Below are 25368 nucleotides of genomic sequence, written 5' to 3' on the forward strand. Positions count from 1 at the left end.
ATCAGCAACGCTGGAGCCACCCTTGGCGGATGATGCCATCGCAGTATCTTTGTTTACTTGGATGAAACACCAAACGACTGCAATTGAAACCGAGCACCGTTTCAGAAAATTAAGAAACTGGGTGGGCATGATGACCACATATGTATGGCCTTTGATCTTTCATATCTGGCTTTTTTGTTGCCTTCTATTATCCTCTATCTATACACAGCAGGACGTGCGCCGCGTTTCCTCGTCAAGCATAAGAATCGTAGACCAAGCCAATCCCACATTGCCCAACTCAAGTGACGCCGCGCTATTCTGGCTAAATAAGATGGTGATATGTCAATACGCAAGATGAATCCGTCAGAAAGTCCCCAAGTGCGCTTAGAACTTGTAGACCTGCTCGGCAGAGTAGCCGAGCTCCTTGAGGATACCGGAGAGCTCGCCCTGGTCGCGGGGGCTCTTCTTGTTGCCAGAGATGGAGGTCATCATGCCGGGAGGACCGCAGACGAAGATCTTGATATCCTCGTTCTTGGGCTCGGGAAGGACAGTCTTGAGGAGGTCCTTGTTGATGTAGCCCTTGGCACCGGTCCACTGCTTGGGAGGGTTGTCGAGGACGTAGAAAGCGCGGAAGCGCTGGGGGTAGTGGTTCTCGAGGGTGGCGAGCTCGTGCTTGAGAAGGATGTCCTCCTCGGAAACGTTGCCGAAAACGAGAGTAACCTTGGTCTTGTCGTCGGGGTTGTTGAAGATGGCGCGGAGGAGCTGGTACATGGGGCTGATACCGGTGCCGCCAGCAACGAGGGCAATGTGCTTGTGCTTGTTAGACTCCCAAGGGTACTTGGGGAGAGGGCCCTTGATGTCGAGGCGCTGGCCGGGAGCCATGTCGTGGAGGTGGGTGCTCATGGGACCACCCTCGTACTTCTTGACCAAGAGGTCGATATAGCCCTGGGCACCTGTTCGCTCAGACGTTAGTCATTGTGTTGAAGCAGGGACCATTGAGTCAATGCGAAATTGCTTACTCTCGTCGCTGATGGGAGTGTAAGGGCGGAGGACAGCCTTCTCGGCATCGAGAGGCTTGTACTTGGCGAGGATAGCGCTGGCAACGTGGAGGCCAGACACCATGTCATCCTCAGGGAGTCTGAAGCGCAGGCGCTTGGTGTTGTGGTTGACCAGCTCGACCTCCTCGAGCTTGAGGCTAACCCAGCCCTGGTCGCCGCCGACAAAGGCCTTCTTGATCTCGCCGGGGGTGAGCTTCTCGGTCACCTCCTTGACGCTGGCCTCAGCCTTCTTGGCGGCACCAGAGCCGGAGAGGAAGTAGGCGCCGGCACCGGCAATACCAACAGCGGCGGCACCGAGGAGGATGGTGCTGCTGCTGCCACCCTGGGAGGGCTGGGTCGCATAGGAGCGGCGGGTCTGGAAAGACTGTGATTGCGAAGAAGGTTAGTTCAGTGACTCCATGAAAGGTTGTTGCTGGTGTTTGGAGTCAATGGCAAATGTTGCGTGAAGCTGTCGCATTTGCTGTGCTGTGCGTCTACCCCAATTCTGCTCGAGGCGCATTCATGAATGCCGTATGCGCCCGACCACCAGAACTGCCCACGACGGCACCGTTGTGTACCTCAACGCCGCAACACTTCCTAGAGCAACAGCAAATTCGTTCAAAGAAGGAAAGACTGGTGGCTTACCCTCTTGATAGGGGCGACAGCCCGGAAGGCGGACCTGGTGCTAGCAACGAACAGACTCATTTTGGGATGCAGTGTCTGGAAAGCAGGAATTGGATGAAGGAGGGGAAGATCGGATGAGGTTCAGGTACGCCCGTGTTTTAGTGTAGGCTGTATGTAGTCAGTGCAGTCAGTCAGTGCAGGCAGTGGGTGCATAGAGCCCAGGTCCCCGTACCTTTTTCAATTGCGGGTTGGGAGCGTGGGGAGCGTGGGGAGCTTGATTCATGGGTGGGTCTATACGTCATGCAGCGATCTCCAGACGTGATTGAAATCCAAAGTTCGGATCCCGTCATCGGGTCTTTTTCCGCCGAAGAAAGAAACGGGTTTGTCAGCTTCAGCCAACTCCGCAACCGTTGCTATTTTGAATCGGCGGCTTTGTCAATATTGTGTAAATCAGGGTATCTTGGGGTACAAATACCATTCAGGGCAGGGCTAAAGAGCAATATGTTTGTGAGAGGGTGCCGAGATATAGGCGCAATCCGGGGACTGGACTAACACGCCAATGTCCTAAGCAGTGCCTAGTGTAAGTTGTGATTCTTGTTTTGACGTCTGCTACTAGCATCTTGTCTCAAATGTTGATTGCTGTTGAGGCCGAATAGAGTTCAGACACATACGAGAAAGGATTCTCGAGGTTGTCCATCGCGTAGGAAATGAGTACTTGGCAGTGTGTTGATTCTTCTTTTGTATAGCCGGATCATGATGTTAGTCCTCCAACTTGTACACATAGCAGTTGTTAAGACAGTATGTTGTGTCTAGGCTCGCTTTCGCTTTCCTCTCTCGCATCTTGCCTCTTCCAATTCCAGCTCCTCCAGTCCTTGGCCATGATTGTCTCGAATCTTCTCCTCCTGTTCAAGTCCGATGATGACGGAAATCGTAGGACGAAAAACCACCCAAAAGTCCAGACGAAAGAGCAAAAAGAGTGCTGAAAGGGAACGATAAGTATGCAAGAAAGTAGACGCCATTAGCTCGTAGTTGTATTCCATTTTCCATCGCTCCCTAATGAAAGCATGCCCCTGTCAGCAGCTTCTCTTCCTATCGTCCATTACATGGGGATTATTCGATCATCATCAACGTTCTCTTCCTCTCCAACCTTATGCTTTCCTTCGCTTTAAATGAGACTGGGCCCGCTTTCTGCGTCAGCTTTCAACGGGACATTGCATCGTGTCGCATATAGCAAATCATCATCATCACCACCACCCCTTTCATATTCCCACCTTTCATCACCTGTCCGCTTCCGCTTCCGCTTCTCCTGCCTTTTGGCCCTTGGTATCTGTCTCAGCCTCCGGCTCAGCCTCTTCGCTGATACTCTGGTTTTCCATAGCTCCCTCTTTCGATGTCTTCTCCAGTCTCGCCCCAGGCAAAGTCTCCAATGACCCCTGCTCGCCACTCTTCCTCTCGTTTCTGCCAACAGTGTCCTGACTGCCGCGGCGCATCATACTGGCATCGTGGAACAGGTTCGTGGGTGTGTTCGCCTGACTGCCGCCCCGTTGTCCATGATAGTGGACGACCTGCGGTGGGGCTTGGCCAGCCTGAGTTCCTAAAAGGTGCGGCGGATAGGGATCAAGATCCTTGCTTGACGTTGAAAAGGTTGATACGACCGGCTGATGGTACTTGTAATCAGACCCAGAGTGGCTGTGCCCGTACCCATTCGTATTGGAGTTTGAGCTTGGTGTCGAGCTGCTGGCGTTGCTGTTGGTGCTGTTGTTGTTGTTGTTGTTGTTGTTGTTGTTGTTGTTGTTGTTGTTGTTGTTGTTGTTGTTGTTGTTGCCATTCACGCCAGATCCGCCACCACTGTTGGAGCTTAGGCTTTGTGTGGGGGTGTGACCAAAGGATGCGCCAGAGGCAGTAGCAGTGTGTTCTGCCTGAGTAGGTGTTCCAGCTTCCACCGGGCTAACAGGACTTTCGCTAAGCTGGCCGGTGAGACTGTTCATGCCTCCTTCGATGTCGCGCAGCAGCCGCACATATTCCTCCGGCACAAGACCGCTCTCTTGCGTCTTGGGATCCTCCGCAACCAGCCAGCCTTGCCCATGTCGGTACGACACCCAGATGATCTGACCCTCCACAAGAGGCAACTCGTTCTCGTCTTCCCGGTGGAAGTCGTACAGCGCCACGGCCTTACCGTGCATCTCCTCGTCGGGAGAGGTGATTGTGAACTGATAGTCGCGCGAATAACGCGATTCGTCCATCTCGTGATAGCCGCCAGGGCTGGAGTCGTCCAAGTCGGATGGGTAATCGTCTTCGTACTGGCGTGGCTGTTGGTCGGCAACCTGGTATGCGCTGTGGCGCGCCTGATCGGCCGGATACGTTACGTACTCGCCGCCCGGCCCGTTGGCCTCGCCTCCCTGGTTCACATAGTAGCGCTCGCTACCATCACCACCGGTGCCAACGTAGTAACCCCTCTCCCGGTCATAGTTGCTCGGGTTCATGACCGAACCACCACCGCCGCTCCTTCCCGCACCATAGCCGCCGCCACCACTGCCGCCAGCTGACTTGTGCTTCTTGTGTCTCGAACTGACCACAGGGCTCTGAAGGTCCTCATCCTCGCTCCACGGAGGGCCGTCGGCGAACTGCATCGGGGGCAGATCGTTCGCCCTTCCCCAACCGTCGCTGCTCCATGAGTTATCCCAGCTATGACGATCCCAGGATGTCGGGGGGTCGGATAAGCGCCGTTGCTCGCTGGCTGGCGTGGTCATGCCCGAGGGCGGCCGAGAAGGTTCCGGTGGGGGGCCATAGTGCATAGGATGGCCCATGGGGTAGGCAAAGTCTCGCACCAGCGTATAGGGCAGACTGGATGGGTAGATGGGGAACAGCTGAGAGGGCGGACGAGAGCGGGAGGGAATCGAGCTCACAGTCGAGTACTGCGACAGGCGGTTCTTGGACGCGTGCGACATTGGCCGCGGTAGCGTGCTCCTGCGAGCTGGCGGGGAGGTTATGAGCGGAGAAAGCGGGGGATGAGCGGCTGAAGTCGAGGCCGAGGTGATGGCGGCGGGCGGAGAGGTCGCTGGAGACGAGGCTGGCGACATGATCGCCGTCATGGCTCGAGGGACAGGAAAAGATAGGGGTAAGCAGAGCCTATAGGCTAGCAGTGCCTGGCGTGCCTGGTATGCGCTGCCCGGACAATCAGTTGTTGTTGTGGATCCCTTCCAGGGCACCGGACCGTGACCGCTTGAGCCTGAGCGTGGGAGCCAGGGTGTGTTTTGACCAGGGTCGAGTCTGGTTAGAAAGCACTAGGCAGCTAAGGGAAGGGCTGGCCGGACTGTCTTGGACGGGCGGGAATGCTCTGCTTTGTGCAGTCAAGGCGGGGTGGGGGGGTGTTGGTTCTTGCGAGGTGTCGTTTCGTAGGGCTACCTAGGGAGGAGGTAGACTTGTAATGCCAATATGTAGAGGTTTGCAATGAGCTGTGTATGGACTACGGGCGTCGATTTGCAGATGTTCGATACACGCAAAAGGGCCACAGGTACCGACGGTTTAAAGTTGTTTAGAAGTTCGCTTGTTCGTCGTCGTCTGAAGTCTCGGAAATGCAAGGGCTCTGGACTCTTGAGTGTTTCGGTTCGGGGTCGGATTCGCTGAGGGATCCCGTGTGAGGGACGCAGGGTTGAAAAAGAGCTGGAGGTGTGCGAAACTGAAGAACTCGGACTACCGCGGCCGAAAACGCTGGAAGGGCACACTGGGGTAGCTAGGTGGGCAATTGTCTGCTTAAGGAGCTTGTATAGACATGGAAAACCCTTGTTTGGTCAGCAAAAATGAACAATTGCGAGCTGTCGATATAGACAGGGTGTGGTGAGGAGAAAGGGAAAAAAAAAGGAAGAGAAAAGAAGAAGAGAAGAATGTCAGGCAGGAGTAGATTGGGGGGGGGGGCGCCGCATCAAGTTGGTTACTACGACGGGATAGTACAACTTCAGCAACTTAAGCGCGCTGCCGCAGGAGTACTCCAGGTCCAGGCCCTGCTCCTCTCATTGGCAAATGGCAGCCGCTGGCCAGTCAGTCGAACCTCTGGGAGACTCGGTCGCCTTCGACCAACATGACCTCTTTACTGCGCGACAGGAGCTGCGCTATCCCGTATTGTATTGTAGACGACGGGATGGCAAATTATTTGGGGGAACGGGGTTACGGGGGGCCAAAAACCCACCTCGGAGGGCACCTCTCGTCGACAATCGATGGGCAACCTACAGAACATGATTTTCCCTGTGCGTCAACCATCGAGGTTCAACACTTTCGGTTTTGACTTACACCCAAAATACTCTCACCAACACTTAAGGTTTCAGGTCCAAAGGGGCATGCAATATAGCACGCGGGTAAAAGCGTCCATGGCACATGTATAATATCATACGTGTTTCTCTATTGTTGGTTATCATATTCCAACGAAGAAAAACTTCACACCAAACTCTCCAGAACCTCCCATCCCAGCAGGGATGTCTATCATGTCCTGTGTCCACCATTGGATGTTCTCGATGCCTTCTATGTGGGTGATTGGCTCCGTGAGTGCGTCCCAAACAGCAACGTGGTACCCATGGAATTTCCCAAGACACTACTTACTGTAGCTGTGACTAAATTGCGAATTCTGCAGGTGGGGATTTGAAAGGAAACTTGATAGAAATAATGAATCCATGTTCGGGAGTACGGTGTTTAAGAAGAGCGGACAGCTCAAGCTCAGAGAATAAATCAAAGCCCATGGCCGAGGCTTGAGGGTCCTGCAAAAAAAAGGTTCCTAGGGATCGTCTGTAATTCTGCAGTGCACATCCGCGGACCGCTGCAGACTCACGACGAGGTGGGGAAAGCTGACGAGAACGGAAAGAGGGCAACGGGCTGCATGACGCACGAGCCACCCACCAATTCACTCTGAAACACTGAAACCGTTCTAATTTTGGAAAGCGGTCAGGCTGGGCATTAATCCGCGGATGACCAACCACTTGTCCCTCGCAGTCGGTAACCAAACAGATTTGTTCCCAATTCCACATCCCACTTTCACCGTCCAAAACCTCCGAACCAGCAACAACTGGCGAACCGGTCTGGACCTCAACAACAACAAAATTTTCAGAGTTGATGCTCGCTCGTGTGGTAGCAGGCTACCTCGACTAATTTTAATCGTCATCTGTCTGCGCTTTGCGCTCAGCTGAAGCTTGAAAGGTAATTGATGCGCTCTTTTCCCCGCCCCCTCACCCTCAGTTCTCTTTATGATGATCTCTTTATTGGAGCTGTCTGTAGCCTGCTATGTCTGGCGCTTGATGACAAAATTTTACATACGCTTTTTTATCTGATATGAACCGAGCACAACCTACACTTTTGAACTTGCCATTGCTACAAAGAAGGAGGAAATGGATAACTAACATAGATATCCCGCGCTTCCTAGGTCTCTCCAGTAAAGCATGCCACAACTGCCACAACTGCCACAACTGCCACAACTGCCACAACACTAGGTCCTCTCCGTATAGCTGCCGGTCATGTCTGCTGTAGACTCCGCGACTGGTGCTGCGAGCTCCTCGAAGCCCGAACAAAATGGGCAGAACGGTCAGAACGGTGGGCGTGAAGACCCTGGCGGCTTCAAGCTCAAGTTTTGCACCGTCTGCGCCAGTAACCAGAATCGGTAAGCAATAGCTAAGCATCGCAGCGCAACTCGAACCGGATGACCCCGTCTAACCCTCATCAGCTCCATGGAAGGTCACCTGCGACTCTCTCTTGCAAATTACCCCGTGATTTCGTTTGGTACTGGTTCTCTTGTCCGACTCCCTGGGCCGTCCATCACCCAACCCAATGTCTACAAGTTCAACGAAACATCATACGATAGTATATATCGGGAGTTGGAGGCCAAAGACCCTCGCCTGTATCGCGCAAACGGACTGCTGAACATGCTTGGAAGAAACCGCCAAGTCAAGTGGGGCCCCGAGCGCTGGCAGGACTGGCAGATTGGAATGCCTAGAACCAAACATAAGGATGACAAGGGCGCCGATGGCATGGAGGGCGGCGTAGCTGATGTTGTCATCACCTGTGAGGAACGCTGCTGGGATGCCGTGATTGATGATCTCCTCAACCGTGGCTCGCCGCTCAACAGGCCTGTCCACGTCATCAACATCGATATCAAGGATAACCATGAAGAGGCTTCCGTCGGTGGACGAGCCATTGTTGATCTGGCAGACTCGCTCAACAAGATCGCTACCGAGGAACGGGAGAAGGTTGGCGCTGATGCCTTTGACTCGGGAAGCGTAGGCGCCAGGTCAGGATTCGATGAGCGCGTACCGGACGTCCTGGCCGAGTGGCAGGAGAGGTGGCCGAATCTTCCTGCGACGTGGACTTTGGCTTGGTTCTAAGCATTGAATTGGCGCATTGTTTGGGCTCATGCATCGTTAAGGCGTTGGACGTTCTTTATTGCCTAGCGGGGCGTATTTTGCGGTTACGGGACAGGGATACATTTCTTAGGATCACGATTGACGACCAGACAACACAAGACGAGCAAGACGTTTTAGGCGTCACAACATAATTATGGTTCGGACTCATGGGTGTTAGCAACAAGCCATGTTGTCCTGAATCGCTGCAAATCAAGCATTTTCTTCCCCATCTGCTTACTTTGTCATAATATAACTATACTGCATGCGTTCTCGGAGATGGGAGCTCGTCGGTCCAGTGCCCTTCCCTGCATGGTACCCCAGAAGCATCTTGAGATGACGTGCCGCACGGTTCATTATAAACAATCTGGATACGAAGAAAATCTGGAAGAACATTGATACCTTCCGTGGCTTGGTATCTGGGGTACCTACCTAGAGGTACCGGACGGTTACCGGTGTCCAGACAACATCGGATCATGCAAGAACCGGCCGTGCCCCATTGCCATTAACAGCAGGCTGGTAATAATGCAACCAAAACGTGCGAGGGTCAAAGACCCAAAAGATGGAAATTGGGCTATGGTCATTGGACACACTCTTGACACGAAAGGCTACTATTAAGGTTGCTGCTAATATATGTTATCACTGTCATGTTGGTTTGGGCGGGAGTACCCGAGGCCGAGGTGGCATTTCGATGTATGTATGTCGACGTGCCTACCGGTACGTAGATAGGCAGACCAAATCCCGATATCAAATAAACACTACATTTAATGCGGTTTGGAGGTTGCCGCTACCAATGTTCAGTCATAAGCTGTCAAGTTGTTGTTTCAAACCAAGACATGTTATGTTACTTGTTAGCATACAAAAACTCCAGCAACCTGCAACGGCGCAAAAGTTGATCACCGTTTTAGCTAACATGAGAGATCTACCATAGCAGAGATACGAAGGGGGGCTTGAAGTTGACAATCCCGTCAGAGATGAAAGACACACCTACTCCAGAAGTCCCCGGGTCCCGGGATGCCATGTGAGAAGGAAAGGGGGTTTGGTTGTTCGGGTGGTGTCCTCGCTACCATAGTAGTAGATGGTTTAAATTGCTCCTATGGGGAAAGGGTAGGTAACTAGCGGGCACCTAGGTACCTGCTCACTCGCCTACGAAGTGCCAGGCCCGAGATTTGATATCAAGCCTCTCTGTTCCCACTTCCCACTTCTCACTTCCCACTTCTCACTTCCCACTGTATGAACAGGAACGTCGTCGACCCGTGCTAGGGCCCTAAAACGCGAAAATGAGGGGGACCCGAGACCGACGAAAGATGGATCTGGGTCCAGTTTCCCTTTCCATTACGTTTGCACAGTAGATCATGGTGCCTCCGTTTGCGTCAACGTATATAAACCCGACAAAACGAAGTGTAATTGCCGTCCACGACATTGTAGACAATGGTGGAGTGCCAACCCGTTCATCGTGGTCACTGCCGTCAGAACACCATCCCCGCAACAGCATTCCGCTCTGAAATGTAAAATATTCACCCACATATCAGGCGGTGTTTGACTTGGCTCTGGAAATGACTCTCCGCGCTCTCCCACCTGACATTAGTTGTAATTACATAGAGGCATGGCCTAGCACGTGTAGGAGGAAGGAGGAACTCCATGTCAGCGGCCCAAGTACCTCTGTGGAAGCTACCTAATTGCGCCAGCTTGTCTGGGAAATCCGTACCTGCCGTAGCGCGCGACTAATAACCAACAACTGGAGAAGAGCTAGGAAACCTCACCCCTGACGCCTGCAGTAACGGGTCAAGATGGATTCTGATTGGCTGAACGGCCATTCCATTGCGCTCAGAGCCCCCAGCGCTCTCACTCAAACCATCCACTGTGCCTTCCACTGCTTTCTCAGAGGACTGGACATCATCCACTTCCAGTTTGGGGGCCCTGAATGATCAGGGGCTTTTGCTGGATGTGGCCCTGGATAATTCGTGGGCTCTTCGTGGATTCTTCATTTCCAACCCATTGCGCGCCCCGGAACACAGTGGAGGAGCCGTTCCGTTCTCCAAGCGTCTCTTCGCCCTGTCTCGTCTTACAAAAAGCTTCTCCGATTTGAGTGGCACCGACAAGAAAAAGCCAAGACGCCGTCCACTCGCTGTCCACGCATTCGGTAGACCCCCCGCCAAGCCGAACGTTAACCTTGAGGGCTGCCTCTAGTCCCGTCTCTACGAAGGTTCCCCCCAAAAGATCCCCACGATCTAATCAACCAAAGAAAGGGCATCTGGAAACATCGAACGAGTCAAGCAGTCGTCCAGTTCATCAGACGAACCTCTCCCATCATTCCAACTCCTAGTCTGCTATCGGCACCCGGGAACAGCCACTCTTTTGGCGACATCGCGCAGGGCATCGCATAAAGTGTAGTGTACCCACCCCCTGTTCATCTTCCCGCTCCCTTTGTCCTCCTTCCCTTTCGCGCCTCCAAAAGGGGAATTCGAAAAGTTGACCAATATGCGTTTCATGCTCCCACAGTAGCACATAGTCCTGCACGAGAAACACCCGCGAGACCTTTCTCCTGTCGAGGGTGCACAGCATATGCTACATTCGTCCAATACCGGCTCTGCGACACTCCGCGTCTCCTGGTAGTCTGTACCTCTCTACTTGCTGAGACACCGCGAATCATCCACGAACCGGTTACCTACGCCTTCCTTTAGGGACACACACGGGTCGACGACGACAATTGCATCAAGCAACCTCCATCATCGTCAACTGCGCGCCACATCTGACTTTCCTACTGCGTCCGATTGATCGATTGGAAGCGGGCGGTGAACGAATACCATGAATGTTCGCAATGCACCATTGTCACCAATTTCTCAAGGCGCCCCAAGCGACTGGAACTATCCCCCGAACGACAATAATCTCGGACAATACAACACCCCCCCGGACTCTGCGAATCCAGCCGGCGCTATGAACGGCGGCTTCTCCCCCATGCCTCAGAGCCCGAACGGGGCACCCTCTCCTCCACCGTCCGTTGGCCGATCCAGCACCGGCATGTATGCGAGGAGTGAAAAGAGCCAGAGTCAACATGGGGAAAACCAGGAGTTGGTTCTGTCTGACCACTACATCTCACTCAAGCGCTATCTTTCAGCCACCTCACGCGACGGCAATCCGAAACCGCCGCCGAACAAGGCCCGCGATAAGCTGCAACGCCTTACTGGGGTGCAGTTTCTTGAGCTCAGTACCGATGTTTACGACGAACTGAAGCGCCGCGAACAAGTGGCCCGAAGAGGACCCAATGCTCCTCCCGAGACTGCTCCTCCAGATTATCTTTTGCCCGAGGACAATTTCCACCCCAAACGGAATCAAGCCCGTCAAAAATTGTCCTCTCTCGGTCCTCCTAGGTTTCGCGATCTCGCCACCGATGTCTTCTGCGAGTTGGAGAGGCGGTATCCTCAGTTTGCGAATCTGGAGATGCCTCTCAATGCTAGTCCGATTGCGATGCGTGGCCCGCCGAGCCGCTCGGGAACACCAGTCAACGGGATGAGCGGCTTCCCTCCCAGAGGTCAAAGTCGCAGACGCCCTTCCGAAGCGAGCTCGGTCCGAAGTGCGCGCAGCGGTCCTCCGATGCCACCGATGATGAACGGCGGATACGGTGTACCCCCATCTCCTGGGCTTCCGCCGAATGGCGACTATGGGCGTCCGATGCCGAAACAGTTCCAGAGCAACACGATCGTTCCGAACAAGAGTACCATGGTCGAGGAGGACGATGAGGGCAACCCCATGAGTCCCGGTCAAGGTGGTGATATGTATGGCAATGGCAGGAGGTCTATGGGCCAGCAGTCCGAGGTTAGTACTCTCTTACTTCCGGCGGAACCATCATGTGCTAACTCAATACAGGCCGACAGGAAACTTATCCAAGACTACGAAAACCAGGTTAGGGAGCTGCAGGAGAAGGTCGACAACATGGAGATGGAAATGAGGAAGAAGGACGAAGAGTTAAACAACATGCAGTCCAGAGATGACGACAAGAGGGAATGGGACGAAACCAGGCAGAGCTTGGAGACGAAACTAGCAGAGGCCCAGGAACTGAACGACTCGTTGCAAAGGGAACTCGACCGCATCAGGGAGGAGCACGAGGATGAGACGAGGAAGCTCCGGGAGGAACTCGAGGACGTTCAACAATCAGGCGGATCTGGTTCGAGAGGAGACGACGATCTGGCGAGAGAGAACGAGGAGCTGCGACAATCTTTGCAAGAACAGCAGCAAATAACGGATGCGGTCCGTCGCGAGGCCCAGGAGTTTTTGCGTGAGATGAGGACGTTGTCCCAACAAAGCGGGGCTGCTTGGGAGAGGCAAACGGAGTTGGAGAGGACAATCGAAGGGTTGGAGAAGGAGGTCAAGGAGTGGAGGAGTCGATATGCGCGTACACAGACGCAGCTACGCACCATGCGTGATTCGTCAGAGGGCGTACCACTCGAACAGAACGCCGGCAAATTCGTACGGGAAAAGGGCTTCGTCGAAGACTCTGGACTTGTAAAGGACCTTCACGTTACAAAGTTCCAGATCGCGATAGACGAGCTCCTTCAGCGCGCTCGCAACGACAACCCTGAGCGTGTGATTGACTCTATGAAAGCAGTCGTGGTCAGTGTCCGTCGGATCGCTAAGGATATCGACGAGAACCCGCAGAACGAAAGCATCCTTCAAGAGAAGGCCAAGCTAAAGGCTCGGGTATCATCGACTGCCAACAACCTGATTACGGCATCCAAGAACTTTGCCAGCTCCGCGGGTATCTCCCCCGTATCTCTGCTTGACGCAGCTGCATCTCACCTGGTTGCAGCAGTCATCGAACTGCTTCGGGCCGCCAAAATCCGCACCACGCCTGCGGGTGAGCTGGAGGACGACGATGACGGAACAGTAACCCCAGTCGGCTCAGCCAGCTTCTTTTCCCCGCGTAATGGCCAAAGTCAGACCTCGAGTGTCGCATCTGCCCATGAGGTGCTAAAAGCCCAACCCCCAGCCTTCCAAGGGCTAGGAGGAGGAGGAGCAGGCAGCAGGATTAGTGTCGACTCGTCTGCCTACAGCAGCGCCAACTCGCCGCGCGAATCGTACGCCAACAGCAAACCGACCGCTCCGGACCCTCGCCGGGTCGAGGACCTCAAGTTCTACCTCCAGGACCGGACCTCGGTCATGGTGGAAACGATCCAGAATCTGGTCCAGCTGATCCGCAGCGACGCCAACATCAACCAAGTGAGCGGCGAGATCGCCATCATCACCGACGTGGTCGGCAAGGTGGTTGCCGAGACCGATAACTGCCTCGGCGGCAGCGCGAGCAACACCGTCATCGACCTTGTCCGCAGGCTAAGCAACTGCAGCGACCGCCTCAACGAGGCCGGCCACCGCGGTATCGAGCTTGACGCCCAGGGCAGCCACCCCACGAGCCGCGAGTGGCGCATGTGGACGCAGACGCTCCCACCCATCGCTTTCGAGCTCGCCAGGGAAACCAAGGAGCTCGTGCAGCAGGTGGATCGGTTGGCGGCTGCTGGTATGAATGATGGCGCTGATGACTTTGCATGATTCGATACAAAACACAAGACAAGACAAGACAAACGCATGAAGTCAAGAATTGCGGATTATCATCAAACTTCTTCTTCTTCTTTACACCTTGCTGCTTCTTCCTCCAGTCTTTTTTTCTACTCTGCTCTCTTCTTCTTCCGGTCGAGCTGGGGCAAAACTGTTCGCCCTGGCTTTGAAAAAGTTTTTTGTATTGCACGCTTTGCGTTCGTCTGTCTTGAGACCCATCATTATCTTCATCACCTTTTTGGTGTATACTTTGGATGGATGGATGGATGAAGGATAGATGGATAGATGGATACTGACTCCAGGCAGGCGGTTGTATAAATGGGATGTTGGAGGTTGTTTGATTGATTGATTGGTTGATTGATCAGTTGATTGGTTGATTTGTTGGTTGATTCATGTTGTTCAAGTCGAAGACGGGATTGTTGAGAACTTTGTTAGGGAAGTTGGGACGTTGGAAGCGCACGGAGGAGGGCAAAAAAGTAGAGAGAGACGGAGAGAGGGGATTGGAAGCAATGGACTGGAAAGTACCACCTCTTTGTCTGCCTCCACCGCTCGCTGTTCTCCTTTAACGTACCTTAATGTTTATCTCTAGTGTTTGGTTATTTTTATGTTTGTTTCTTCTTCTTCTTCTTCTTCGCCATTCCCCCGTTTTGTTGGCTTCCTCTTTTTCTTCTTCGTTTGCATTGCCTCCTTCGTCCGTTCGCGTTGTTGTGCTTCTGTTGTTGTTGTTGTTGTTACTGCTTCTGTCTTTGTTGCATTGTTGCATTGCTGCTGTATATACTTTGTTTACTTTACCTCCTTCCTATCTTCTACCTTCTACACATATTCTGGATGAAGACAATTCAGTTGGTGTGTCGTTTCTTGTATCGCATGTCCCTGGCTTCACCAGAGACCCATGCCTTTTCTTGTTATATGTTTCTGCTTTTGCATTGCCTGGATGTTGCCATAAAAGGGGGAGGAGAATGATGTGGGGTCTTTGAAGAGGACAGAATGGAAGAGGGGAAGGGAGGAGGAAGTGTTATAGAGAGTTTGCAGAGCTTGGGGAGCTAGGAGAGCTAATACCATGCCACCATGCCATACCATACCATAACTACATCATCAATAGAAATGTAGTTTGCGATACAACACTCTCCTTCCTTCTTTCCACCTTTCACTTAAGTGACAGACATAATGACGGGAAGCCATGGTGAAAAAACATGAATGCATAGAAAGATAGAGAGTATTATAACCTAAGGTACAGAGAAAAAAGAAACCCAATAAAGTCTTTGGTGGTATCAATCAATCAAAAAGCTCACAACCAATAACAAGAACATGAATAATGCTGCTGCTGTTCCAGTTCCCCTTTCTTTCTTTCTTTCTTTCTTTCTTTCTTTCTTTCTTTCTCTCTTTCTTCTTTCTTCTTTTCTTCCTCCCTTCCTTCCTTAGACACCATTTGTCCGTCCGCCCATCCATGCATCCAAATGCAAAGCGAAAGAAAGACTGCTCTAAGTGGTAGTGGTAGTAGACGTAAACCAACAAGCCAGCCAGCCAGCCAGCCTGGCTAGATAGATGCACGCTATGCTTTCCTTTCCTTCCCTCACAACACGCTTCCATCTCCCCTCCCTCCTCTTGGCTCCCTCACTTCCTTATTCATCGCCCCTTACTGGGTACGATAAAACTTCTTATACACCAAATGCAACAACAAGTTGACGTTCAGCCTCAGCTGCCCCTCAAACAGGTTCATGAACTGATGCGCCTCAAACTGCGCCTGCAGCAAGTCCTCGATGGGCACCAAGGCGCTGGCACCCGGCATCTGGATGTGGCCGCGACTACCCTCGAGACTGAAAATGCCGACCTCGTCGCACGAGATGGTGATGTTGATCTGGCCCCAGTCGCGCTCGGGGATACCCGTCCACGAGACGAGCACGCCCTTGTCTGAGAGGGCGCGGGCCGAGTACTTGAAGGAGCCGAACTTGGGGACGCGGCCGGAGCGCTCGAGCTCGCGCTGGTGGTTGTATTGTTTGGTGAAGGGGAGGAGGAAACGTTTCTTGCTGTTTGTTGGGGAGTAGCGGTTAGCATGCGAGGATACCAAAAGGAAATGGGAGATGGTGATATACGTACCCTTTCTTATTCTGCAGCGTGGCCATGGCCTGCTCGATATAGTCATCGTAACTCTTGCGCTGTTGCTCGAGATACTTTGCCTTTTCGTGCAAATTGCCGAGTGTCTGACGGACACCCTCGAGTTCCCTCTGTCTCTGGACCCTTCTCCTGCTCTTGGTGCGGATATCCAGCGCGATGGCGTTGAGGATATCCTGGTAGTAGTTTTGCTTGGAGATGCGACCCATCTGCTCCAACCTGAGGATGTTCTCGAGCGCTGTCCTCTTCAGATCGTAGTAACTCATGCGCGTAACATCAATCATGTTCGCCTCCGAATAAGCGCCTCGGGTGTTGGAGTTGTCGCCAAAGTCTTCGCGCAGAACCATCCTCCATTTCTGCTCATCTTCCGGGTTGATTGGCTTGACAAGAATTTCAAGCAGGTTGTTACCCGTTTGAACCCGAATGATGTACAGAATGCACCTCTTGGTCTCCATAAAGAGACCCTTAGTCTCAGCTTCTGGATCCTCCATATCGTGCAGTTTAGGAGTAAGGAACAGCTGAATATCAGCAGACCCGCCCGCGGTCATTTCGTTCTCGTTGTTCTTGGCGTTACCGAGATCTTGGACGATCTCGCGCAGCATATCATCTCTGTTGGGACACATGTGAGGCAACTCAGCAGCGATGAGGTTGTGGATGGAAAAGATATCAGCCATCTTGATATACAGCGTCGGCTTGTTCTTGGCGTAGAGATCATTGAACTCGTCAATATCGAACGTCTTCTCGGCATCGGGTACGTCGATAAGGGAAGCGGTGATGTGCGCTAGGCGCTCGATTGATTCCGCGACGAAGGCATTAAGAGGCTGAAGATAGATGTTCTCTCCGCCAAAAGGCCGGCCTGATGCAATCTGACCCAGAACCTTTGCAACCTCACCGAGGTTACGCTTCTGGAGGGGACTCATTTGCTTCTCCGTGACTCCATAGGCCTCCGGACCGACGAGAGCAGGCTGAAGATAGAAACGCCAGAGCCAGTTGCTTACCACCTGGAGCAGATGTGCCTGGTGATCCCTCTGGAAATGCTGGCAGAGGGCTTCATACGTTTGCCGACACACAAATCTCAGGCCGTATGGCATGCGAGGAAGCAAGTCCTCCAGGGCAAGGAGAAACTGGTCACAGATCTCTCGGAGATCACGCAGATGGTCGATAAAGAGCTCCCTTGTTTCGGGATCCTTGATGGCGACCTCACGGGGAACATCTAGAGGCCTTTGGCTGGGCCGACCGGTCCTCAACTCCTCATTGTTGATGGCAGACCGGTAGATCTGCATCGGGTCGCTTTCAAGATCCAGCGCAGGGTCCTCGATGATGTTGTCCCTGATGAGGGGTCCCAAGAGATCCCTAAGGTATTTCCTATCGCGAGGGGATCGAGTGTAGTTCTGGAGCAGCTTGGTCCAGAAGAAGTTGCCCCTCAAGTAATCCGGCAGAGCAGCACATGCTTCGATTTCTTCCCTGATCGACCTTGCAATAAGCTTCAACAGATAGTATTCTTCTCTCCGCTTTTGCGCGTATCCGAACAGCCCCATCATCAAGTGTTCAATCCGCTTTGACTCCTTTTCTGATGTTCCCTGCTCGCGGATACGCCTGAAAAGCTTGGCCAGGTACTGGGGTTGCGTTTGGAGGGTGAAGAAAAGCTGCTGGTAAGACTCTAGCTTCCTGCGCGAACTCTTGTTTAGAGCCTTGAGGTCAAATTGGTTGGCATTCGAGATGACACTGTTGGCGAGAAGATTGTTGGCATGTCCACCGTAGTTGTGCTGATGCCTGACAACTTCGTCGAGGGTGATCTTGTTTTTGACGAGAAGGGCAATCTTGATGTCTAGCTGGTCAATGTACTGCTCCAACATCTCGTTTTGCCGAACCTGTTGAACAACAGTCTTCCGGAGGCGCTCGAACTCTACTTCCTCGTTGAAGTCAAAATCGCTGTCGTTCAAAAGATGGACGAAGTTCTTGACGGCGTTGACGGGCGGGTTCTTTCCAGATGTCAAACTCTTGTAGGCTTCACCCTGAAGTTTGGCTCGCACAAAGCTCTGAATCTTGACAACCTTCTGCATGTTCTGCCGGAAGAAGCGCTTCTTCTCCTCGTACTTGGCTCTGACAACGAAAGCCTTGGCAGCAGCCTGGAACGCCGCCACAGACTCCTCATTCTGTTCCAGTTCATCCAAGACCATTGCAACATCGCTCCGAAGCAACATGGCCCGAGCAAGGGCTTGCAGTTCGGTGATCTCCTCGGTGTTGACCGCGAGCTCATCCAATAACTCGCCACACTCCTTTCGATAAAGACATCCACGGATATGTGTTTGAAGGTCAATGATGCTTGGTGTCTCCTGGGTAAGAGCATCCAGGTCGTCCGATATCCTTAAACGTTCAAGCATGCCGCGAATCATGGATTGAAGATCGATGATGGCTTCCTCTGTTTCTCCGATGCTTTCAAGCTGCTCTGAAATCCACCTCCGCACTGCTGCTGCCCTAATATGGGACTGAAGAAGGCCCAGCTCAGTTGAGTGCTTCTGCAACTCTTCCTTGGTAGCGTCGACGTCGGACCTGGCAACCTTACCACGGAAGGCAGCTTGGATAGCGGTCCATTGTGGCGCAAAGCCTTCAAGGGCTTGTTTCTGGGCATCGACCTCGGTCCTCGCCTTCATGGCCCTGACGGCAGCCTGAAGACTAGTGATGGCTTCGGTGTTGCTCTCCAAGGAGGCCCTCTCTTCCTCGATATTCTTCCTTAGAATCATACCACGAACCGCACTTTGAAGTTGAGCAATTGTAGCGCCTTCGCTCTCCGTCTTTTCATGTTGCACAGCAAGCTGCTTCCTGGCCAGGAATCCACGAAATGTCGCTTGAATGTCTCGTAGGGGTCCGGCTGCCGTCTCCAGCTGGGAATGCTGCTCTCGAATCTCATTGCGAACCTTGGCCGCTCTGACCATGCTCTGCAGTTGCAAGACAACATCCTCGTTGCCTTTGAACTGCTCCTCTGTTTCTGTCCGCTGGCGACGAGCAAGATACCCACGTGCCGCCTTCTGCAGCTGAATCGTGAAACATGTTTGCGCATACTGGTGACGAGCAACATATCCACGTGCCGCCTTCTGCAGCTGAATCGCGAGGCGTGTTTGAGCATATTGGTGACGAGCGATAAAACCACGGGCTGTCTGTTGCAACTTGGTTGCAAAGCTCGTTTGTGCCTTTGTCTCCGCATGTCGATGGCGGGCGAGGAAACCGCGCGCTGCGCTTTGAAGTTGGACTGCAAAGTTCTTCATCTGGAGCCTGTAATCCACCACCTGGCGAGCCCAGTCACCACGAATACGAGACTGGAGATCGACGATCCAATCTTCGGTATCCCACAAATGTTGCATGGTGTAGCCAAGTTGTATCCTAAGAAGCGCCGCTCTGGCCTGGGCTTGCAACTCCACAATGGCCTCTTCGTTTTCGGCCAGTTCCCTCTCAATGCGTTCCTCCTCTGTCTCCTCGGGCTCAGGTGGCTCAATTCCAAAATCGGCTCCCATATTGCCGAAGCTAGGCATACTAGCCCCCAGCTTATCGAGGCCTTTTTGCATCGCCTCCAGCTCATGGTCTTCGAACTCAAGCTGACCGACTAGGTTCCCGATGCGGAAATCGACGATTCCTTTCCGGAACAAGAGCCAACTCAGCGCATGGAGACAGTAGATAACTTTCGGGATATTCTTTTTCTCGTATAGATCGATGAGCTCAAATCGGAAGAGATCAGGAAGTTCGACTTCATCGAGGTAACGGAAGAAGATGGCGATGTTGTCTGAATGGCGGTATTGGAGCTTGGGATGGCGGAAAATGCGGAACTTCTTTTCAGGGTTAAGGGATTCGACCACTTCAGCCAAAGTGACGCCATCTCGCAAAGCTTCCTCTAGTTCGATAATTGGGGGAATCGGACGCTGTATGATATCCTCAATCCATTCCTTGGCTTCACCAATGTGGCAAAGGTACTCGTATGCTTGTAGAAACTGTCGCTGCTTGTCCATCCACTTTGTCTCCCATCCAAAGCCGCCATTCTTTTGCCGCGCCGTTACAGACTTGTCAGCTCTTTGCAACTTACGGCGTCCGCGGAGACCAACAACTTCTTGCGAAGGAGATATTATGGCAAGCTCTCCCGCCGTTCCATCTTGTGCGAACTGCGAGAGCGTTCGCAATTGACTTGTCGATGAACGACCCAGCTTTTCTAGATCCGGACGAGCGAGGGCAATGGGACTCGAATGAGCGTGCACTAGAGCCATTGATCCATTTTCATTTCCTCCACGCACAGAATCTGATCTGGATAGGAACATGGAAGCCGGCCTTCGCGTTGAAGGGGTCGTCGGAGAAGTCACCGGAGGCGATGTCACGGTCGGAGACATGCCCGACAAACTGCGTGTGTTGTCACTAATCGATAATTTGCCGATATCGATGCTATGACCGCGCTCGTGGAGGGCACCCGTGGGCGATATCCGCGGACGTTCCGGTACCGAGGACTTGCTGACATCGAAATTTGTGCCACGTTCATGAAGGGCGCCTGTGGGTGATATCCGCGGGCGTTCTAATACTGAAGTCTTTGCTGTATCGAAACTTGAAAGACGTTCCTGGACGGTGCCCGTGGGAGATATCCGCGGGCGATCTAATACCGAAGTCTTTGCTGTATCGAAACTCGAAAGACGTTCCTGGACGGTGCCCGTGGGTGATATCCGTGGGCGCTCAGTTGCCGACGGCTTTCCGTTGTCGAGACTCTGACCGCGTTCGCGATGGGAAGTTGAGGTCCCATACTCGCTGATGGATAGCCTGCCGATGTCGACACTTTTTCCACGTTCGTGATGGCCTGGTGTGGGCGTTCGCGGCGCAATCTTCGAACCCGCATTCACTATGCTGTTGGCGGTCGCTGTTCCCATAGAGGCTTGAGACGTCGGTCGGAGAGACTGGCGGGCATTTTTGAAGGGATTATCGCTTGTCGGCGTGGAAGGAAGGGTGTGGGAGCCACCAGACAGGCTTGAGGGTAGTCGGCTCGCCTCACTTTGACCTCGCTTGTGTCCATACTGGGAGTAAACACTGGTTGCTGTCGACAAGGAACTGATGGGTCGACTGATATCCGACTGGCCTATGGAAGAGGCTGAGTACCCCGATGACGATGTTGATGTGGAAGAGGATTGTCTATTAACCGAGTAGTCGGCGGTCTGTGTTTGACGAAGGGGGTGTGGTCTGTACGACGACATCTTGGGCGAATTGTCGAGGCTACCGGAGGGAGGATAGTTTGGACGTAGAACTCGTTTCGCAGAGACCGAGGGTCGCCGGCCACATCAGAGCGAGCGGCTTTGCGATGCGGTTGCGCAGATCGTCTCTCGTCTTGCCGTGGGTTGTGGAGTAGGCCGAAGATCAGACTCGAGTTGGGTGCCAAGCGGGTGGTCGGGGGGAACAACTCGACGCTTGTTTACTATCGCCTTGTCAGAACGAGGATATACGGGAGTCGGGAAAGGTATAGGCTGAGTCGGGACATGCGTACGGGACGAAGCGTGAGGGCGATGATGTATTAAAACTTTAAACTTTAACCAACAAGGTACGGAGTGGTGGATGATGGCAGTTGGAAGTTGGCGGGCGCTTAAACCGGCTCAGATCTCTCTTCGCTCGTGGGCCGACTTCGGAAAATGGAAGGTTGACTGCGCACAGCGCACGTGAAGGGATGCCTCTAGGGCAAGTAGCACACCTCCTAGAAAACAAATTCGATGGTCAAAGCAGTATTATGGGAATAGCTTCATTCCGTCTGTCCTCCTGCAACAAAACAAAACAGACAACCGGGAATTTGGAAATGCAATGGCAAGCAAGGCGAGGCGAGGCGGCTTTGGCGGGCTGTAGGCACTTGGAGAAGAGGGACATGGGGGTGCCCAGTGAGTGGCTTGCAGTGGCCTCCGCTCTGCGTGCTTGGAATAAGAAAGTGGGCGGTTGGGAAATGGAGGGGGAACACGAGATTTGCGGCGGCCGGCAGTGGTTGGCTGCCTGTGGTGGCCTGTCGTGGATGGTGGTTGCCCTATCGCCCACTTGCCCTGCAGCTGCTGCCCATTTGTTTACCATCCCATGTGCCTGCCCGCCCTGTGCCGCCCTAGCAACCAGAAGAAGACGGGACGAGGGGAGACCTCGACGAAGGCTCGAGCTTGCAGTGAGCACAACCCTGCCCAGCACAAAATACAGGGCACGCAGGGCAGATGAGCGTTGAAACATGGAAAGCAAGTTGAGCTCGAGCCATCACGGCCAAGTCCTCCCTCCCGAGCTTCATCCCGTCCTCTTGGCGGGTGACCTCATCCCGCTGCCGGTCCTACAAATGGCCGCAAGGGCCGAATGGGCACATGTAAACTTGAAACTTTCATTCCTGCCGCACGGACGACGGTTGTTGTATTGTAACAAACACAATGCCGCATAATAACGGAGCCAGGTCCGCCTGGTCCAACACGCTCGAAACACCGGCATCGAGTCTTTGTGTTTGAACCAGAGGTCAAGTACTTGTAGCCATAACACAGCCGACCTGGAAGACTCAACTTCATCCTGTTGCCTCCCGGTCCGCTGGAGCGAAGAATGATCGGAGGGATCAACGGAGAATATCCCGACTTCGCAGATTGCAGTTGGAATTCACCTGCAGAAACTGGGAGCAGTCGGAGTGACATGAGATGACTGATGTGAAATGAAAATCGTAAAATCGGCGGTGCTCCTCCACAGCACCAGACTGAATGCAAAGTCCGGCCTTAACTAAACGTAGGCTAATTCCCACAATCCAATGGTAGCGACATCGAGTCACACCGAACCCCACCTAGAACCCCCCTTCAAACCACCCACCGCCCGGCAGAAAGCCCCGCGGTCGGGGCTGCAGAGTCTGGACCATAAAAAAAAATTTCGGCGGCAAACTCCCAGAACTTTTCTTTTCCTCTTCGTCTTCTTGGGGGGGGAAAAGTCGGCCAATCCAACCAGTACATACCCATCGCTGGCTTCCCCCCAAAGAATCAACCCTTTGTTTTTATACATCTTACCTGCCCTTACCTCATTTTGCCCTTCTCATCTTCATTGATTGCAGAAATGGCAGTAAACGGCAACAACACCTTCCTGGACCACACCTCCGCCATGGAGGTCCTCAAGGAGTACGAGCGTCGTGATGGCCTCGACATCCGCGAGCTTATGGACTCCAAGACCCAGGGTGGCCTCACCTACAATGATTTCCTGCTCCTTCCGGGTTACATTGGCTTCCCTGCCTCGGCCGTCACCCTCGATTCGCCCATCACCAAGCGCATCACCCTCAAGGTCCCCTTGGTCTCCTCTCCCATGGATACCGTCACCGAGCACGAGATGGCCATCCACATGGCTCTCCAGGGCGGTGTCGGTGTCATCCACCACAACTGCTCTCCCGATGAGCAGGCCGAGATGGTCCGCAAGGTCAAGCGCTACGAGAACGGCTTCATTCTCGACCCCGTAGTCATCACCCGCGACACCACTGTCGGCGAGGCCAAGGCCTTGAAGGAGAAGTGGGGTTTCGGTGGTTTCCCTGTCACAGGTAAGACTCCACTCCCACCGCTTTCTGCTCCCTGCCCTTCCCTTGGTCTACCTGATGATAAACCTATAAATCATAACTTTCGTTCCACCATATCGACCTATGTGTCATGAGGAAACAAATACACTGAAAATCCTGATCGGACCTACCTTACTCAAACCTTTTGGAGCACAACTCGTACCTGGCTTCTGGGAGCTCGTGCTGACTTGGCTTCACATAGAATCCGGCGACATTGGCTCCAAGCTCATTGGCATTGTCACCAACCGCGACATCCAGTTCGAGACTGACCTTGACAAGCCCGTTTCGGAGGTCATGGTTACGGACCTGATCACCGCTACCGCTGGTGTCAATCTTCTCGAGGCCAATAAGATCCTTGCCCAGTCCAAGAAGGGCAAGCTCCCCATCGTTGATAAGGATGGCAACCTTGTCTCCATGATCTCCCGCTCCGATCTTACCAAGAACCTTCACTTCCCCCTTGCCTCCAAGAGCAAGGATTCCAAGCAGCTCATCTGCGCCGCTGCTATCGGCACCCGTCCCGAGGACAAGGACCGCCTTGCCAAGCTCGTCGAGGCTGGCCTCGACATTGTCATCCTTGACAGCTCTCAGGGTAACTCCATGTACCAGATCGAGATGATCAAGTGGATCAAGCAGCAGTTCCCTGACCTCGATGTCATCGGCGGTAACGTTGTTACCCGCGAGCAAGCTGCTGCTTTGATCGCTGCTGGTGTTGACGGTCTCCGCATCGGTATGGGCAGTGGTTCCGCCTGCATTACCCAGGAGGTCATGGCTGTTGGCCGTCCTCAGGCTACCGCTGTCTACAACGTTTCCTCTTTCGCCGCTCGCTTCGGTGTTCCCTGCATTGCCGATGGCGGTATCCAGAACGTTGGCCACATTGTCAAGGGTCTCGGTCTCGGTGCCTCCACCGTCATGATGGGTGGTCTCCTTGCCGGCACCACCGAGTCTCCCGGTACCTCTTTCGTCTCCCGTGAGGGTAAGCTCGTCAAGGCCTACCGTGGCATGGGTTCCATCGATGCCATGCAGGACAAGAAGGCCGGTGGTGGTGGCAAGGACGCCCAGAAGAGCAACGCTGGTACCGCTCGTTACTTCTCTGAGGGTGACAGCATCCTCGTTGCCCAGGGTGTCTCTGGCGCTGTCGCTCACAGAGGATCCATCAACAAGTTCGTCCCCTATCTTGCCGCTGGGTTGAAACACTCTCTGCAGGATTGCGGCATGACCTCTCTCCAGGAGCTCCACGAGTGTGTCGAGAACGGCACTGTTCGTTTCGAGATCCGTACTGCTAGCGCCCAGCTGGAAGGCGGCGTTAACATGGAGTCTTACGAGAAGAAGCTTTACGCTTAAACGCTTTGGCTTTCTTGAATGGTCGGATGGATTTTGATGGTTGGTTTTCAAAAGGGTAATGCGGGTTGTAATGGAGTTCGGTGGCGATATCATGGGATTGAAATGATGGGAATTTTATGAGATCACACGATATGAAGATGTGCGATATGGAATGCAGATATAATCAGCCTGCAAAAAGAGAAGGCTTGAGCACGTCGTTAGTGGACGTTGCTCGGAATCAAAAAATGAAGAACATGTTCTTGATGGATCACACCATTTTTGCTCGTCTCTGTGAATTATTCTCGTGTTCTTGTGTTCTTGTGTGTGTGTGTTTGGGTTCGTGGGTTTGTATATTGAAGCACTCCCGTATGTGATCAGTATCCGCCTTTTGATCCTCTCTTGTGATCGTCAATTGTCGCCAACCATTTAGTGCAATATAGTGCAATATAGTGCAATATGGCTGTGATGTTCGTTTCTTTTTGCCTGCGGCAGAATGTCTTACGTGATGCTACGATTCGCGCTGTTTTCTCGAAAACCCAGGGAATCAGAACGACGATGTCGAGCACAGACGATTATGGAGATTGAAAAGGGACATCGAGCTCTCATCTTCCTTCACATTCTTCCGACTCCCGGTAGCTTTGCCTGTGGTATGATGCCTTGCGCGATGATATTCATGATTCGAGGTGTTGTTTGTACGTACGCAGGAGGGAAATAAACCAAACCAGCCAAGATCTCGTTTTCATGACTTCTAACATTTTTAATGATGAAATCCATTACATTGCATTCGTAAACGCAACTCAAATCCTCTGGACATCGG

The 25368-nt window shown here is 53.1% G+C and overlaps 6 protein-coding genes across 6 annotated transcripts; 3 read left to right on the forward strand and 3 right to left on the reverse strand.

The window, feature by feature from the left end:
- Positions 1 to 168: 168 nt before the first annotated feature.
- Positions 169 to 1821, reverse strand: SMAC4_02843 (uncharacterized protein). The gene is made up of 3 exons (XM_003348298.2): positions 1662 to 1821; positions 999 to 1401; positions 169 to 932 (listed from the first exon to the last, which is right to left on the reverse strand). Exons 1-3 carry the CDS (start codon positions 1719 to 1721, stop codon positions 364 to 366), a joined length of 1032 nt encoding a protein of 343 aa, XP_003348346.1. The 5' UTR covers positions 1722 to 1821; the 3' UTR covers positions 169 to 363.
- A 1096-nt stretch (positions 1822 to 2917) lies between these two features.
- SMAC4_02844 (uncharacterized protein) lies at positions 2918 to 4732 on the reverse strand (the record flags this gene model as incomplete). Its single annotated transcript, XM_066089851.1, has 1 exon — positions 2918 to 4732. The coding sequence occupies one exon, from the start codon at positions 4730 to 4732 to the stop codon at positions 2918 to 2920; it is 1815 nt and encodes a 604-aa protein (XP_065945681.1).
- Positions 4733 to 7050: 2318 nt separating this feature from the next.
- Positions 7051 to 8319, forward strand: SMAC4_02845 (uncharacterized protein). The gene is made up of 2 exons (XM_003348300.2): positions 7051 to 7281; positions 7345 to 8319. Exons 1-2 carry the CDS (start codon positions 7139 to 7141, stop codon positions 8000 to 8002), a joined length of 801 nt encoding a protein of 266 aa, XP_003348348.1. The 5' UTR covers positions 7051 to 7138; the 3' UTR covers positions 8003 to 8319.
- A 1922-nt stretch (positions 8320 to 10241) lies between these two features.
- SMAC4_02846 (uncharacterized protein) lies at positions 10242 to 14763 on the forward strand. Its single transcript, XM_003348301.2, has 3 exons — positions 10242 to 10407; positions 10520 to 11833; positions 11885 to 14763. The coding sequence occupies exons 2-3, from the start codon at positions 10826 to 10828 to the stop codon at positions 13559 to 13561; spliced, it is 2685 nt and encodes an 894-aa protein (XP_003348349.2). The 5' UTR covers positions 10242 to 10407; positions 10520 to 10825; the 3' UTR covers positions 13562 to 14763.
- Positions 14764 to 15095: 332 nt separating this feature from the next.
- SMAC4_02847 (uncharacterized protein) lies at positions 15096 to 20898 on the reverse strand (the record flags this gene model as incomplete). Its single annotated transcript, XM_003348302.2, has 2 exons — positions 15096 to 15594; positions 15665 to 20898. The coding sequence occupies 2 exons, from the start codon at positions 20896 to 20898 to the stop codon at positions 15204 to 15206; spliced, it is 5625 nt and encodes a 1874-aa protein (XP_003348350.1). The 3' UTR covers positions 15096 to 15203.
- A 1746-nt stretch (positions 20899 to 22644) lies between these two features.
- SMAC4_02848 (uncharacterized protein) lies at positions 22645 to 24872 on the forward strand. The gene is made up of 2 exons (XM_003348303.2): positions 22645 to 23216; positions 23434 to 24872. Exons 1-2 carry the CDS (start codon positions 22745 to 22747, stop codon positions 24570 to 24572), a joined length of 1611 nt encoding a protein of 536 aa, XP_003348351.1. The 5' UTR covers positions 22645 to 22744; the 3' UTR covers positions 24573 to 24872.
- The last annotated feature ends 496 nt before the right edge of the window (positions 24873 to 25368 follow it).

This window comes from Sordaria macrospora, chromosome 1, assembly GCF_033870435.1.
Source record: "Sordaria macrospora chromosome 1, complete sequence".
In the NCBI taxonomy this organism is placed as follows: domain Eukaryota; kingdom Fungi; phylum Ascomycota; class Sordariomycetes; order Sordariales; family Sordariaceae; genus Sordaria; species Sordaria macrospora.

Excerpts from the sequence above, each read along its gene's own strand:
- SMAC4_02843 (XM_003348298.2), bottom strand. The coding sequence starts at position 1,721 with ATGAGTCTGTTCGTTGCTAGCACCAGGTCCGCCTTCCGGGCTGTCGCC. Across the intron at positions 1,402-1,661 it reads CTGTCGCCCCTATCAAGAGG|TCTTTCCAGACCCGCCGCTC; the intron begins GTAAGCCACCAG and ends TCGCAATCACAG. Across the intron at positions 933-998 it reads CACTCCCATCAGCGACGAGA|GTGCCCAGGGCTATATCGAC; the intron begins GTAAGCAATTTC and ends CTGAGCGAACAG.
- SMAC4_02848 (XM_003348303.2), top strand. The coding sequence starts at position 22,745 with ATGGCAGTAAACGGCAACAACACCTTCCTGGACCACACCTCCGCCATG. Across the intron at positions 23,217-23,433 it reads CGGTGGTTTCCCTGTCACAG|AATCCGGCGACATTGGCTCC; the intron begins GTAAGACTCCAC and ends GGCTTCACATAG.
- SMAC4_02845 (XM_003348300.2), top strand. The coding sequence starts at position 7,139 with ATGTCTGCTGTAGACTCCGCGACTGGTGCTGCGAGCTCCTCGAAGCCC. Across the intron at positions 7,282-7,344 it reads TGCGCCAGTAACCAGAATCG|CTCCATGGAAGGTCACCTGC; the intron begins GTAAGCAATAGC and ends AACCCTCATCAG.
- SMAC4_02846 (XM_003348301.2), top strand. The coding sequence starts at position 10,826 with ATGAATGTTCGCAATGCACCATTGTCACCAATTTCTCAAGGCGCCCCA. Across the intron at positions 11,834-11,884 it reads CTATGGGCCAGCAGTCCGAG|GCCGACAGGAAACTTATCCA; the intron begins GTTAGTACTCTC and ends AACTCAATACAG.